This window comes from Panulirus ornatus, chromosome 1 (genome assembly GCF_036320965.1).
Source record: "Panulirus ornatus isolate Po-2019 chromosome 1, ASM3632096v1, whole genome shotgun sequence".
NCBI classification, from domain to species: domain Eukaryota; kingdom Metazoa; phylum Arthropoda; class Malacostraca; order Decapoda; family Palinuridae; genus Panulirus; species Panulirus ornatus.
The window spans coordinates 52,489,441-52,504,167 of record NC_092224.1 but is presented as its reverse complement, the minus strand read 5'-3'; the positions used below and the strand labels follow the sequence as shown (position 1 = coordinate 52,504,167).

Below are 14,727 nucleotides of genomic sequence, written 5' to 3'. Positions count from 1 at the left end.
CTCACATGCCTTGATTCAATCCACTGACAGCACGTCAACCCCGGTATACCACATCGCTCCAATTCACTCTATTCCTTGCCCTCCTTTCACCCTCCTGCATGTTCAGGCCCCGATCACTCAAAATCTTTTTCACTCCATCCTTCCACCTCCAATATGGTCTCCTGCTTCTCCTTCTTCTCTCTTCCTCTGACACATATATCCTGTTTGTCAATCTTTCCTCACTTATTCTCTCTATGTGTCCAAATACTTCAACAACTAAATATGTTATTACTTTTTTATTGACATGTAATGCACTCCACTTCAGATTCTGTCCTTCTACTTGGCATTTCATGCTTGGAGCACTCTGTTCTGGTTGAACTGTAAGCAGCATTGATATGACAGAAACATCCTAAATGAGGTTGGCTGGCTGACGGTTATCAATGGAGCAAATACTCCTGCATATTTTATACCTTTTCATTTTCTTTCAGAGTCCTATAGTTTTCCTCACTGTGTTGTAAGTTCTAGCATGATCTGCTTTCCTGGGATTTGCTTGCCAGGTGTGACCATATGTAGACATGTACTGTTGGTGTTTTTGAGATACAACTACTATTATTGTGGATGAATTCCTCATTACTTCTTTTATTGTCCTCAGGCTCACTTATTGCAGTTTCATCACCAGAATCTTATGGATTCTCCTCAGTATCATCTTCAGTTTCAGAGGTCATTTCTTCTGTTTACATATCTTCATGATTTTAAATGTCTTCCAAGTCATTAATATGACCATCAGACAAATCACTGTCTGGTGAAAGGTCTTCTTTTAGTACTACCCTCTCTACTTCATTGACTCTCATACATCGAGGATTATTCGATGCACTCTTGACAAAGCTGAGTTCACCTAACAGTCGCTCACTAGATATCACACAAAAAAGAAGATATTAGGTATCACTAATGATATAAGTAAGGGGATTCCCCTAACTTCATGTACATGAGGATATATAGCAGTTGATTTTAACAGTTTTACTGGGCTGGACTGTTCACACCCAGTACACACACTTCACTAATCCCAGTCCTTCTACCCAGCTCTTCACTTAGATCATTTATTGTTAAGCACCCCATCTTGTTACTATCTTCAAGTTCACAGTAACAGAAGCATTTTTTTCATTTGTTTTTCACACATATGGCCATGCCTTCTTTCATTTTCCCCTACTGTAGAATCCCACTATCACCTCTTTTGTTCATATCCTGTTGTTTGAATTTAGTTTTATATCTTTTTTTTTTTTTTTTTTTTTGCTTTGTCGCTGTCTCCCACGTTTGCGAGGTAGCGCAAGGAAACAGACGAAAGAAATGGCCCAACCCACCCCCATACACATGCCTTGATTCAATCCACTGACAGCACGTCAACCCCGGTATACCACATCGCTCCAATTCACTCTATTCTTTGCCCTCCTTTCACCCTCCTGCATGTTCAGGCCCCGATCACACAAAATCTTTTTCACTCCATCTTTCCACCTCCAATTTGGTCTCCCTCTTCTCCTCGTTCCCTCCACCTCCGACACATATATCCTCTTGGTCAATCTTTCCTCACTCATTCTCTCCATGTGACCAAACCATTTCAAAACACCCTCTTCTGCTCTCTCAATCACACTCTTTTTATTTCCACACATCTCTCTTACCCTTACGTTACTTACTCGATCAAACCACCTCACACCACACATTGTCCTCAAACATCTCATTTCCAGCACATCCATCCTCCTGCGCACAACTCTGTCCATAGTCCACGCCTCGCAACCATACAACATTGTTGGAACCACTATTCCTTCAAACATACCCATTTTTGCTTTCCGAGATAATGTTCTCGACTTCCACACATTCTTCAAGGCTCCCAGAATTTTTGCCCCCTCCCCCACCCTATGATCCACTTCCGCTTCCATGGTTCCATCCGCTGCCAGATCCACTCCCAGATATCTAAAACACTTCACTTCCTCCAGTTTTTCTCCATCCAAACTCACCTCCCAATTGAATTGACCCTCAATCCTACTGTACCTAATAACCTTGCTCTTATTCACATTTACTCTTAACTTTCTTCTTTCACACACTTTACCAAACTCAGTCACCAGCTTCTGCAGTTTCTCACATGAATCAGCCACCAGCGCTGTATCATCAGCGAACAACAACTGACTCACTTCCCAAGCTCTCTCATCCCCAACAGACTTCATACTTGCCCCTCTTTCCAAAACTCTTGCATTCACCTCCCTAACAACCCCATCCATAAACAAATTAAACAACCATGGAGACATCACACACTCCTGCCGCAAACCTACATTCACTGAGAACCAATCACTTTCCTCTCTTCCTACACGTACACATGCCTTACATCCTCGATAAAAACTTTTCACTGCTTCTAACAACTTGCCTCCCACACCATATATTCTTAATACCTTCCACAGAGCATCTCTATCAACTCTATCATATGCCTTCTCCAGATCCATAAATGCTACATACAAAACCATTTGCTTTTCTAAGTATTAGAAAGGGTAGTGAGTGGTGGGATGAAGAAGTAAGAGTATTAGTGAAAGAGAAGAGAGAGGCATTTGGACGATTTTTGCAGGGAAAAAATGAAATTGAGTGGGAGACGTATAAAAGAAAGAGACAGGAGGTCAAGAGAAAGGTGCAAGAGGTGAAAAAAAGGGCAAATGAGAGTTGGGGTGAGAGAGTATCATTAAATTTTAGGGAGAATAAAAAGATGTTCTGGAAGGAGGTAAATAAAGTGCGTAAGACAAGGGAGCAAATGGGAACTTCAGTGAAGGGCGCAAATGGGGAGGTGATAACAAGTAGTGGTGATGTGAGAAGGAGATGGAGTGAGTATTTTGAAGGTTTGTTGAATGTGTTTGATGATAGAGTGGCAGATATAGGGTGTTTTGGTCGAGGTGGTGTGCAAAGTGCGAGGGTTAGGGAAAATGTGTTGGTAAACAGAGAAGAGGTAGTAAAAGCTTTGCGGAAGATGAAAGCCGGCAAGGCAGCAGGTTTGGATGGTATTGCAGTGGAATTTATTAAAAAAGGGGGTGACCGTATTGTTGAGTGGTTGGTAAGGTTATTTAATGTGTTTATGACTCATGGTGAGGTGCCTGAGGATTGGCGGAATGCGTGCATAGTGCCATTGTACAAAGGCAAAGGGGATGAGTGAGTGCTCAAATTACAGAGGTATAAGTTTGTTGAGTATTCCTGGCAAATTATATGGGAGGGTATTGATTGAGAGGGTGAAGGCATGTACAGAGCACCAGATTGGGGAAGAGCAGTGTGGTTTCAGAAGTGGTAGAGGATGTGTGGATCAGGTGTTTGCTTTGAAGAATGTATGTGAGAAATACTTAGAAAAGCAAATGGTTTTGTATGTAGTTTTATATCTATTGTATCTAAACCCCTCATATCACACTTGCAAGAATTTACTTATACATTATTTTGTCTCATTACATGAAAAATTCCTGTATCAGTTAACTGCTGTTGATTATTGCTGATAAACTAATTCTTCCCCTGATCCTTGCTTAATGAGACTTAGGAAATGACCCATCCAAAGCAAAATGATTTATGCAATAACTTGCTTAGGATCTTTACACACTTTTTGCCGCATGTCTTAGTAAAGTTGTAATGGGCAAGTTGCACTAACGGTTGTATAAAAATCAAATTATCTCTAGTGTAATCAAGGATGCTTTAAAAGTGTAAATGGTTGAAAACAATATTTCTATGTGTTATGTACATATATCAGTGTAAACACTGTATGCTTCCACATTTATGTCTCATACCCTCAGAGAACAAAATATAAAGAGTAAAAGGGTTAAGACTCTTGGATTGGATGAAATAACAGGGGAGATGATGTTTTCTCACCAGTGCTTTGAGATGAGTTGAGTATAAGAAAAGAAAGTATTTACTATGCAGATGCAGCAACTGTATTATTCAGTAAAGAAAATATTCAAGGAATAAAAGTAGTAACTATGTGGGTATAACTACAAGCACAAGAAGTATGTTTTATGTTAGGGTAGAAATAGAGAAGATTAAAGAAGAGAGAGGCTATGATAGATGAAAAAGGAGAATGATTAAGAGATACCATTTGTATGGATGAAATCTTTATGGTGAATGATATACTTGAACATTTTGGAAAAGAAGAATGAATATACTGGTGTTTATTGACTTAGAATTGGATTTTGATAGAGTTGAGAGGAAGGATAATGGAATATCTTTAAGATTTGTTGTTGAAAAGTGTTACCAGAGCTTCTTCAAAGAGGTTAAAGTATGTTTGAGACATAACAGGAGATTGAGTATGTGGTTTAAAGTTGGAATAAGGAAGGAGTGCATTATGTAATCCTTATTTTTTACTGTATATATCAATTTGTTGGTAAGTACAGGTATTCCACCGAATTTCCAGCAACTGATGGTTCAGCACCTCCTTTAGTCCAGACATAATTACGTGAGGGAACTTGAAATTAACGCGGCCACCAGACTAGTTTACTGGACGGCCATAGATGGCGTTGTGTGTAGGGCGCGTTTATTTTCATTCTTTACAGTGCACTTGTTGGTGGTGATATCACAATTCTGTGAGATTCTTAGCTTATTTTGCTTAAGCTCAACCCTAGTTATGGCTTTTAAGACATATGAGAGTGTCAGTTGTGGTGTCAAATGTAAACACCAGTCCATATTGATCCAAGATGAAGTAGAGCTGTTGAAAAAAAATAGACCATGGTGTTTCGGTGCGTAAGCTGTGTGACATCCACAGTATTGGTTCATCAACTGTTTATGATATAAAAAAACAAAGGGAGAAAATATTGAAATTCTATGCGGACAGTGATTCCAAGAAGCAAATGACGATTAGAAAAACTTTGAAAGATGGTAAGATTATCGATGAAGATTGAGTGATGATTTTTTTGTTTTGACTGCATCAGAGTGATGGAATGGATTTTTCAAGTAGCATGATGATGGACCAGGCTGAACATGAGTGTGACTATAGTGAAGGACGGCTACAAAGATTCAAGAAGCGTCATGGAATTTCCATGAATAAAGTTTGCGGAGAAAAGCGGTCTGCAAACCACAAAGGAGCTACTGAGTATGTGGACGAATTTGTGAAACTCATGGCTGACGAGCACCTCAGTCCTGAGCAGGTGTGTAATGCAGACGAAACTGCATTATTCTGGCAATGTACACCTAGGAAAACACTAACAGTAGAAGATGAAGAAGACCCCACAGGATTCAAACAATCTAAAGAGAGACTTACCATCTTTGGGTGCTTAAACATTTAATATTTTTTTTATTTAGATTTCTATCAGTCCATGGTATACTTTAGACACATGGGAGATGTATAATTAGTAGGTTAGAGGTGTGTTGATGAATTATTATTATGTGACCATGGTTGGTCCAGCAAAATGGTTAATACGGCAAGTCTTTGGAAACAAGAGTGCTGGAAAATCGTTGGTGTACCTGTACTGCAAGTTTCAGCAGTGAAAGTATAAGTATAGAAATAATGGACATTGAAAGAAATTGGCAGATAATTTAGCAGTGAAAGTAGAATTGGATGAAGAAACTAACATTGATTTTAGATGATGAGAAAACAGATCATTGTGAATGAGTTGTTGTATTTGAGCTAATTGCTCCTTGGAAAGAAGATGCAATGGTTACAAGATTCTGTGCATTTTTGCTGATTTCATCATGGAAGGTGGAACAGATGCTGCAATTAGTGAATGAATTTTGAGAAATGGTCAGTCTGTTTGAGATTAAAGGAAGTACTGAAAGGGATGAATTTTCATCAGACATGTTAAAGTTTGATAGGAGAGATATTATTCACAGTATTATATGCTACTTTAGTAGTAAAAAAGTGTATGGAATGCATGCATTTTGAATTGATTTTGTAAAAAGCGTATGTGAAAATCAGAATGAAGAGAGTTAGTGGTGAAATGAGATATGAAGTTCAGAGATTGTACTGACAAGAAAGAAATATCTGTGGAAGGGCTGAATAAGCTGATATCTTAGAGTAAGTGGGAGTGGATGCAAAAGACTGTGAGACAGCAGGATAGAGTGTGGGGTATTTATGTTAGAGCTGTGTGCAGATTAGAATCTGTAGAGATTTTCATGTCAGAGAGATATTATATATGAACCAATCAGCCTCCTATCTACCAGGATAGGGCACTTAGGATATTGATTTCTTTGACAGGCTTTCACTTAATTCTGCCAAAACTTTACTCTTCAGATTTTTACTTTTTCTTTTATTTTCTGTTTCTCTTTTTGAACCTTCAAATCCCACTCATAAACTTACTTGATTAATGTATATAATTTTACCACTAACTCCTCATCCACTTTCCAAGAATATATATATTCTTTTTATTTCCAGGTATACTGTTTAGAATACAGCAATGGGAGGCCTTGTATAAGAGAAGTCCCATTCACTTATATTCCAGGTAAGTTACTCAAAAGATAATCAATTGTGGAATATGGTGTGTTTATCTTTTGTTTTGCAGGATGTGATGTAAATATCTTTGAGGTCAACATTTAAGTTTTTTCTCTATTACATCTTTTTGACAAGGATATTTCATTCATGATTTTATGTTAGATAGTTAAGAGCATGAGTTTACTTGTGTACCTGATTACCTGTATATAATTTTTCTCTTAAACTTTTTTATGCAGCAACTGGGTACATCCACTCTGACATTTGTAGTCATTTGACATGACATTTGGATTAACTCCACAGCTTCACAAATACTTTTCCTTTTACTCTGACAAGTGGAAATATCATGTCAATGAAAGTCCTGCCAAGTCTTCATGCTTGCTTCCTCATGTAAGCAACACTACAACTCATGTATTTATATGTGCTCAGCTGTCTACTCACATTAAGTAGCTCTGTGATTTGAGATGGATTTAATGATATATTACCATTTTATATGTTATACCATATACATTTATATTTTATTTATTTTGCTTTGTCGCTGTCTCCCGCGTCAGCGAGGTAGCGCAAGGAAACAGACGAAAGAATGGCCCAACCCACCCTGGGTCAATCCATTGACAGCATGTCGACCCCGGTATACCACATTGTTCCAATTCACTCTATTCCTTGCATCCTCCTGCATGTTCAGGCCCCGATCACTCAAAATTTTTTTCACTCCATCTTTCCACCTCCAATTTGGTCTACCACTTCTCCTCGTTCCCTCCACCTCTGACACACATATCCTCTTGGTCAATCTTTCCTCACTCATTCTCTCCATGTGACCAAACCATTTCAAAACACCCTCTTCTGCTCTCTCAACCATACTCTTTTTATTTCCACACATCTCTCTTACCCTTACATTACTTACTCGATCAAACCACCTCACACCACATATTGTCCTCAAACATCTCATTTCCAGCACACCCACCCTCCTGCGCACAACTCTATACATAACCCACGCCTTGCAAGCATACAAGATTGTTGGAACCACTATTCCTTCAAACATAGCCATTTTTGCTTTCCGAGGTAATGTTCTCGACTTCCAAACATTCTTCAAGGCTCCCAGAATTTTCGCCCCCTCCCCCACCCTATGATTCACTTCCGTTTCCATGGTTCCATCCGCTGCCAGATCCACTCCCAGATATCTAAAACACTTTACTTCCTCCAGTTTTTCTCCATTCAAACTTACCTCCCAATTGACTTGACCCTCAACCCTACTGTACCTAATAACCTTGCTCTTATTCACATTTACTCTCAACTTTCTTCTTTCACACACTTTACCAAACTCAGTCACCAGCTTCTGCAGTTTCTCACGTGAATCAGCCACCAGCGCTGTATCATCAGCGAACAACAACTGACTCACTTCCCAAGCTCTCTCATCCACAACAGACTGTATACTTGCCCCTCTTTCCAAAACTCTTGCATTCACCTCCCTAACAACCCCATCCATAAACAAATTAAACAACCATGGAGACATCACACACCCCTGCCGCAAACCTACATTCACTGAGAACCAATCATTTTCCTCTCTTCCTACGCGTACACATGCCTTACATCCTCGATAAAAACTTTTCACTGCTTCTAACAACTTGCCTCCCACACCATATATTCTTAATACCTTCCACAGAGCATCTCTATCAACTCTATCATATGCCTTCTCCAGATCCATAAATGCTACATACAAATCCATTTGTTTTTCTAAGTATTTCTCACATACATTCTTCAAAGCAAACACCTGATCCACACATCCTCTACCACTTCTGAAACCACACTGCTCTTCCCCAATCTGATGCTCTGTACATGCCTTCACCCTCTCAATCAATACCCTCCCATATAATTTACCAGGAATACTCAACAAACTTATACCTCTGTAATTTGAGCACTCACTCTTATCCCCTTTGCCTTTGTACAATGGCACTATGCAAGCATTCCGCCAATCCTCAGGCACCTCACCATGAATCACACATACATTAAATAACTTTACCAACCAGTCAACAATACAGTCACCCCCTTTGTTAATAAATTCCACTGCAGTACCATCCAAACCTGCTGCCTTGCTGGCTTTCATCTTCCGTAAAGCTTTTACTACCTCTTCTCTATTTACCAAATCATTCTCCCTAACCCTCTCTTTTTGCACACCACCTCGACCAAAACACCCTATATCTGCCACTCTATCATCAAACACATTCAACAAACCTTCAAAATACTCATTCCATCTCCTTCTCACATCACCACTACTTGTTATCACCTCCCCATTAGCCCCCATCACTGAAGTTCCCATTTGCTCCCTTGTCTTATGCACTTTATTTACCTCTTTCCAAAACATCTATTCTCCCTGAAATTTAATGATATTCTCTCACCCCAACTCCCATTTGCCCTTTTTTTCACCTCTTGCACCTTTCTCTTGACCTCCTGCCTCTTTCTTTTATACATCTCCCATTCATTTGCATTTTTTCCCTGCAAAAATTGTCCAAATGCCTCTCTCTTCTCTTTCACTAATAATCTTACTTCTTCATCCCACCACTCACTACCTTTTCTAATCAACCCATCTCCCATGCTTCTAATGCCCCAAGCATCTTTTGCGCAAGCCATCACTGTTTCCCTAAACACATCCCATTCATCCCTAACTCCCCTTACGTCCTTTGCTCTCACCTTTTTCCATTCTGTACTCAGTCTTTCCTGGTACTTCCTCACACAAGTCTCCTTCCCTAGCTCACTTACTCTCACCACTCTCTTCACCTCTCTGTCAGTGGATTGAACCAGGGCATGTGAAGCATCTGGGGTAAACCATGGAAAGTGTGTGGGGCCTGGATGTGGAGAGGGAGCTGTGGTTTCGTTGCATTATTACATGACAGCTAGAGACTGAGTGTGAACGAATGGGGCCTTTGGTGTCTTTTCCTAGCGCTACCTCGCACACATGAGGGGGGAGGTGGCGATGGGAACAAATAAAGGCAGACAGTATGAATTATGTACATGTGAATATATGTGTGTGTGTATATATATGTGTACATTGGGATGTATAGGTATGTATATTTGCGAGTGTGGACGTGTATGTATATACATGTGTATGTGGGCGGGTTGGGCCATTCTTTCGTCTGTTTCCTTGTGCTACCTTGCTAACGCGGAAGACAGCAACAAAGCAAAATAAAAAATAATAAAAATACATATATGTCTCCATGGTTGTTTAATTTGTTTATGGATGGGGTTGTTAGGGAGGTAAATGCAAGAGTTTTGGAAAGAGAGGCAAGTATGAAGTCTGTTGGGGATGAGAGAGCTTGAGAAGTGAGTCAGTTGTTGTTCGCTGATGATACAGCGCTGGTGGCTGATTCATGTGAGAAACTGCAGAAGCTGGTGACTGAGTTTGGTAAAGTGTGTGAAAGAAGAAAGCTAAGAGTAAATGTGAATAAGAGCAAGGTTATTAGGTACAGTAGGGTTGAGGGTCAAGTCAATTGGGAGGTAAGTTTGAATGGAGAAAAACTGGAGGAAGTGAAGTGTTTTAGATATCTGGGAGTGGATCTGGCAGCGGATGGAACCATGGAAGCGGAAGTGGATCATAGGGTGGGGGAGGGGGTGAAAATCCTGGGAGCCTTAAAGAATGTGTGGAAGTCGAGAACATTATCTCGGAAGGCAAAAATGGGTATATTTGAAGGAATAGTGGTTCCAACAATGTTGTATGGTTGTGAGGCATGGGCTATAGATAGAGTTGTGTGCAGGAGGATGGATGTGCTGGAAATGAGATGTTTGAGGACAATGTGTGGTGTGAGGTGGTTTGATCGAGTAAGTAACGTAAGGGTAAGAGAGATGTGTGGAAATAAAAAGAGCATGGTTGAGAGAGCAGAAGAGGGTGTTTTGAAATGGTTTGGGCACATGGAGAGAATGAGTGAGGAAAGATTGACCAAGAGGATATATGTGTCGGAGGTGGAGGGAACGAGGAGAAGTGGGAGACCAAATTGGAGGTGGAAAGATGGAGTGAAAAAGATTTTGTGTGATCAGGGCCTGAACATGCAGGAGGGTGAAAGGAGGGCAAGGAATAGAGTGAATTGGATCGATGTGGTATACCGGGGTTGACGTGCTGTAAGTGGATTGAATCAGGGCATGTGAAGCATCTGGGGGTAAACCATGGAAAGCTGTGTAGATATGTATATTTGCGTGTGTGGACGTATGTATATACATGTGTATGGGGGTGGGTTGGGCCATTTCTTTCGTCTGTTTCCTTGCGCTACCTCACAAATGCGGGAGGCAGCGACAAAGCAAAAAAAAAATATATATATATATATATATATATATATATATATATATATATATATATATATATATATATATATATATGTATATATATATATATATTTTTTTTATTATACTTTGTCACTGTCTCCCGCGTTTGCGAGGTAGCGCAAGGAAACAGACGAAAGAAATGGCCCAACCCCCCCATACACATGTATATACATACGTCCACACACGCAAATAAGGGAGCTTGGGAAGGAGACCTGTGTGAGGAAGTACCAGGAGAGACTGAGTACAGAATGGAAAAAGGTGAGAACAATGGAAGTAAGGGGAGTGGGGGAGGAATAGGATGTATTTAGGGAATCAGTGATGGATTGTGCAAAAGATGCTTGTGGCATGAGAAGAGTGGGAGGTGGGTTGATTAGAAAGGGTAGTGAGTGGTGGGATGAAGAAGTAAGAGTATTAGTGAAAGAGAAGAGAGAGGCATTTGGACGATTTTTGCAGGGAAAAAATGCAACTGAGTGGGAGATGTATAAAAGAAAGAGACAGGAGGTCAAGAGAAAGGTGCAAGAGGTGAAAAAAAGGGCAAATGAGAGTTGGGGTGAGAGAGTATCATTAAATTTTAGGGAGAATAAAAAGATGTTCTGGAAGGAGGTAAATAAAGTGCGTAAGACAAGGGAGCAAATGGGAACTTCAGTGAAGGGCGCAAATGGGGAGGTGATAACAAGTAGTGGTGATGTGAGAAGGAGATGGAGTGAGTATTTTGAAGGTTTGTTGAATGTGTTTGATGATAGAGTGGCAGATATAGGGTGTTTTGGTCGAGGTGGTGTGCAAAGTGAGAGGGTTAGGGAAAATGATTTGGTAAACAGAGAAGAGGTAGTGAAAGCTTTGCGGAAGATGAAAGCCGGCAAGGCAGCAGGTTTGGATGGTATTGCAGTGGAATTTATTAAAAAAGGGGGTGACTGTATTGTTGACTGGTTGGTAAGGTTATTTAATGTATGTATGACTCATGGTGAGGTGCCTGAGGATTGGCGGAATGCGTGCATAGTGCCATTGTACAAAGGCAAAGGGGATAAGAGTGAGTGCTCAAATTACAGAGGTATAAGTTTGTTGAGTATTCCTGGCAAATTATATGGGAGGGTATTGATTGAGAGGGTGAAGGCATCTCTCCTACTTACATAAGTATACTTATGTATATCTCGCTTTTTAAACCAGGTATTTCCAATCATCAGTCCTTTTTCAGCACATAAATCTACAAGCTCTTAACCATTTCCATTTACAACACTGAACACCCCATGTATACCAATTATTCCCTCAACTGCCACATTACTCACCTTTGCATTCAAATCACCCATCACTATAACCCGGTCTCATGCATCAAAACCACTAACACACTCATTCAGCTGCTCCCAAAACACTTGCCTCTCTTGATCTTTCTTCTCATGCCCAGGTGCATATGCACCAATAATCACCCACCTCTCTCCATCAACTTTCAGTTTTACCCATATTAATCGAGAATTTACTTTCTTACACTCTATCACATACTCCCACAACTCCTGTTTCAGGAGTATTGCTACTCCTTCCCTTGCTCTTGTCCTCTCACTAACCCCTGACTTTACTCCCCAGACATTCCCAAACCACTCTTCCCCTTTACCCTTGAGCTTCGTTTCACTCAGAGCCAAAACATCCAGGTTCCTTTCCTCAATCATACTACCTTTCTCTCCTTTTTTCACATCTTGGTTACATCCACACACATTTAGGCACCCCACTCTGAGCCTTCGAGGAGGATGAGCACTCCCCGCGTGACTCCTTCTTCTGTTTCCCATTTTAGAAAGTTAATACAAGGAGGGGAGGATTTCTGGCCCCCCGCTCCCGTCCCCTCTAGTCGCTTTCTACGACACGCGAGGAATACGTGGGAAGTATTCTTTCACCCCTATCCCCAGGGATAATATACATATATATATACATATACACATACACACATATACACATACATACGCACATATACACACACACACACATACATATATATACATATGAAAAATGTAAGAAACAATTTAGAAAACTGAAACTTCTAGCTTGAAATGAATGAAAAAAATGAATGTCACATAATGGTTCAACCTCTGGCTATGGAAAAAAAGGAAATGTATAATTTATTTACACAAACGTCAATAGCAGTTCTCATCAATTTAACCACTGTATCAATAAGCTTCAATGTCTAAGCTACATTTTTCTCCAATTTCACTATTTTCCTTCACATTTTCAATTGTGTCTGAAGGTTCTACTTCAAGAGTGATTGTTTTTCCAGTAAGGGTCTTCACATCTTGGTTACATCCACACACATTTAGGCACCCCACTCTGAGCCTTCGAGGAGGATGCTTTACTTGTGGTGCTGACTTCCCGTAAACGGTGGCTTCTGTGAGAGCAGCAGTTCCTAAGGTCCGGCCCTGGGCGACCTGTGAGGAGTTATATATATATATATATATATATATATATATATATATATATATTGGAAAGATGCTTGTGGCATGAGAAGCATGGGAGGTGGCCAGATTAGAAAGGGTAGTGAGTGGTGGGATGAAGAAGTAAGATTATTAGTGAAAGAGAAGAGAGAGGCATTTGGACGATTTTTGCAGGGAAATAATGCAAATGAGTGGGAGATGTATAAAAGAAAGAGGCAGGAGGTCAAAAGAAAGGTGGAAGAGGTGAAAAAGAGGGGAAATATGAGTTAGGGTGAGAGAGTATCATTAAATTTTAGGGAGAATAAAAAGATGTTTTGGAAGGAGGTAAATAAGATGCTTAAGACAAGGGAAGAAATGGGAACTTCAGTTAAGGGGGCTAATGGGGAGGTGATAACAAGGAATGGTGATGTGAGGAGATGGAGTCATTATTTTAAAGGTTTGTTGAATGTATTTGATGATAGAGTGGCAGATATAGGGTGTTTTGGGCAAGGTGGTGTGCAAAGTGAGAGGGTTAGGGAAAAGGATTTGGTAAACAGAGAAGAGGTAGTAAAAGCTTTACGGAAGATGAAAGCCGGTAAGGCAGCGGGTTTGGATGGTATTGCAGTGGAATCTATTAAAAAAGGGGGAGACTGTATTGTTGACTGGTTGATAAGGTTATTTAATGTATGTATGACTCATGGTAAGGTGCCTGAGGATTGGCAGAATGCATGCATAGTGCCATTGTACAAAGGCAAAGGGGACAAAGTTGAGTTGTCAAATTACAGAGGTATAAGTTTGTTGAGTATTCCTGGGAAATTTTTTTTTTTTTTTTTTGTCGCTGTCTCCCGCGTTTGCGAGGTAGCGCAAGGAAACAGACGAAAGAAATGGCCCAACCCACCCCCATAAGCATGTATATACATACGTCCACACACGTAAATATACATACCTACACAGCTTTCCATGGTTTACCCCAGACGCTTCACATGCCCTGATTCAATCCACTGACAGCACGTCAACCCCGGTATACCACATCGATCCAATTCACTCTATTCCTTGCCCTCCTTTCACCCTCCTGCATTTTCAGGCCCCGATCACACAAAATCTTTTTCACTCCATCTTTCCACCTACAATTTGGTCTCCCACTTCTCCTTGTTCCCCCCACCTCCGACACATATATCCTCTTGGTCAAGGTTTCCTCTCATTCTCTCCATGTGCCCAAACCATTTCAAAACAACCTCTTCTGCTCTCTCAACCACACTCTTTTTATTTCCACACGTCTCTCTTACCCTTACATTACTTACTCGATTAAACCACCTCACACCACACATATTCCTCAAACATCTCATTTCCAGCACATCCACCCTCCTGCGCACAACTCTATTCATAGCCCACGCCTTGCAACCATACAACATTGTTGGAACCACTATTCCTTCAAACATACCCATTTTTGCTTTCCGAGATAATGTTCTCGACTTCCAAACATTCTTCAAGGCTCCCAGAATTTTCGCCCCCTCCCCCACCCTATGATTCACTTCCACTTCCATGGTTCCATCTGCTGCCAGATCTACTCCCAGATATCTAAAACACTTTACTTCCTCCAGTTTTTCTCCATTCAAACTTACC

General features: G+C 40.5%; 1 protein-coding gene across 1 annotated transcript in view; it reads left to right on the top strand.

Annotated features, from left to right (window-relative positions):
- The window catches only part of LOC139748936 (KICSTOR complex protein kaptin-like), a 141,733-nt gene that overhangs the window by 51,335 nt on the left and 75,671 nt on the right, over positions 1-14,727 (top strand). The window contains exon 4 of the mRNA XM_071662299.1: positions 6,350-6,416. Within this exon, the coding sequence (XP_071518400.1) occupies positions 6,350-6,416 (67 nt within the window). The remainder of the gene's footprint in view (positions 1-6,349; positions 6,417-14,727) is intronic.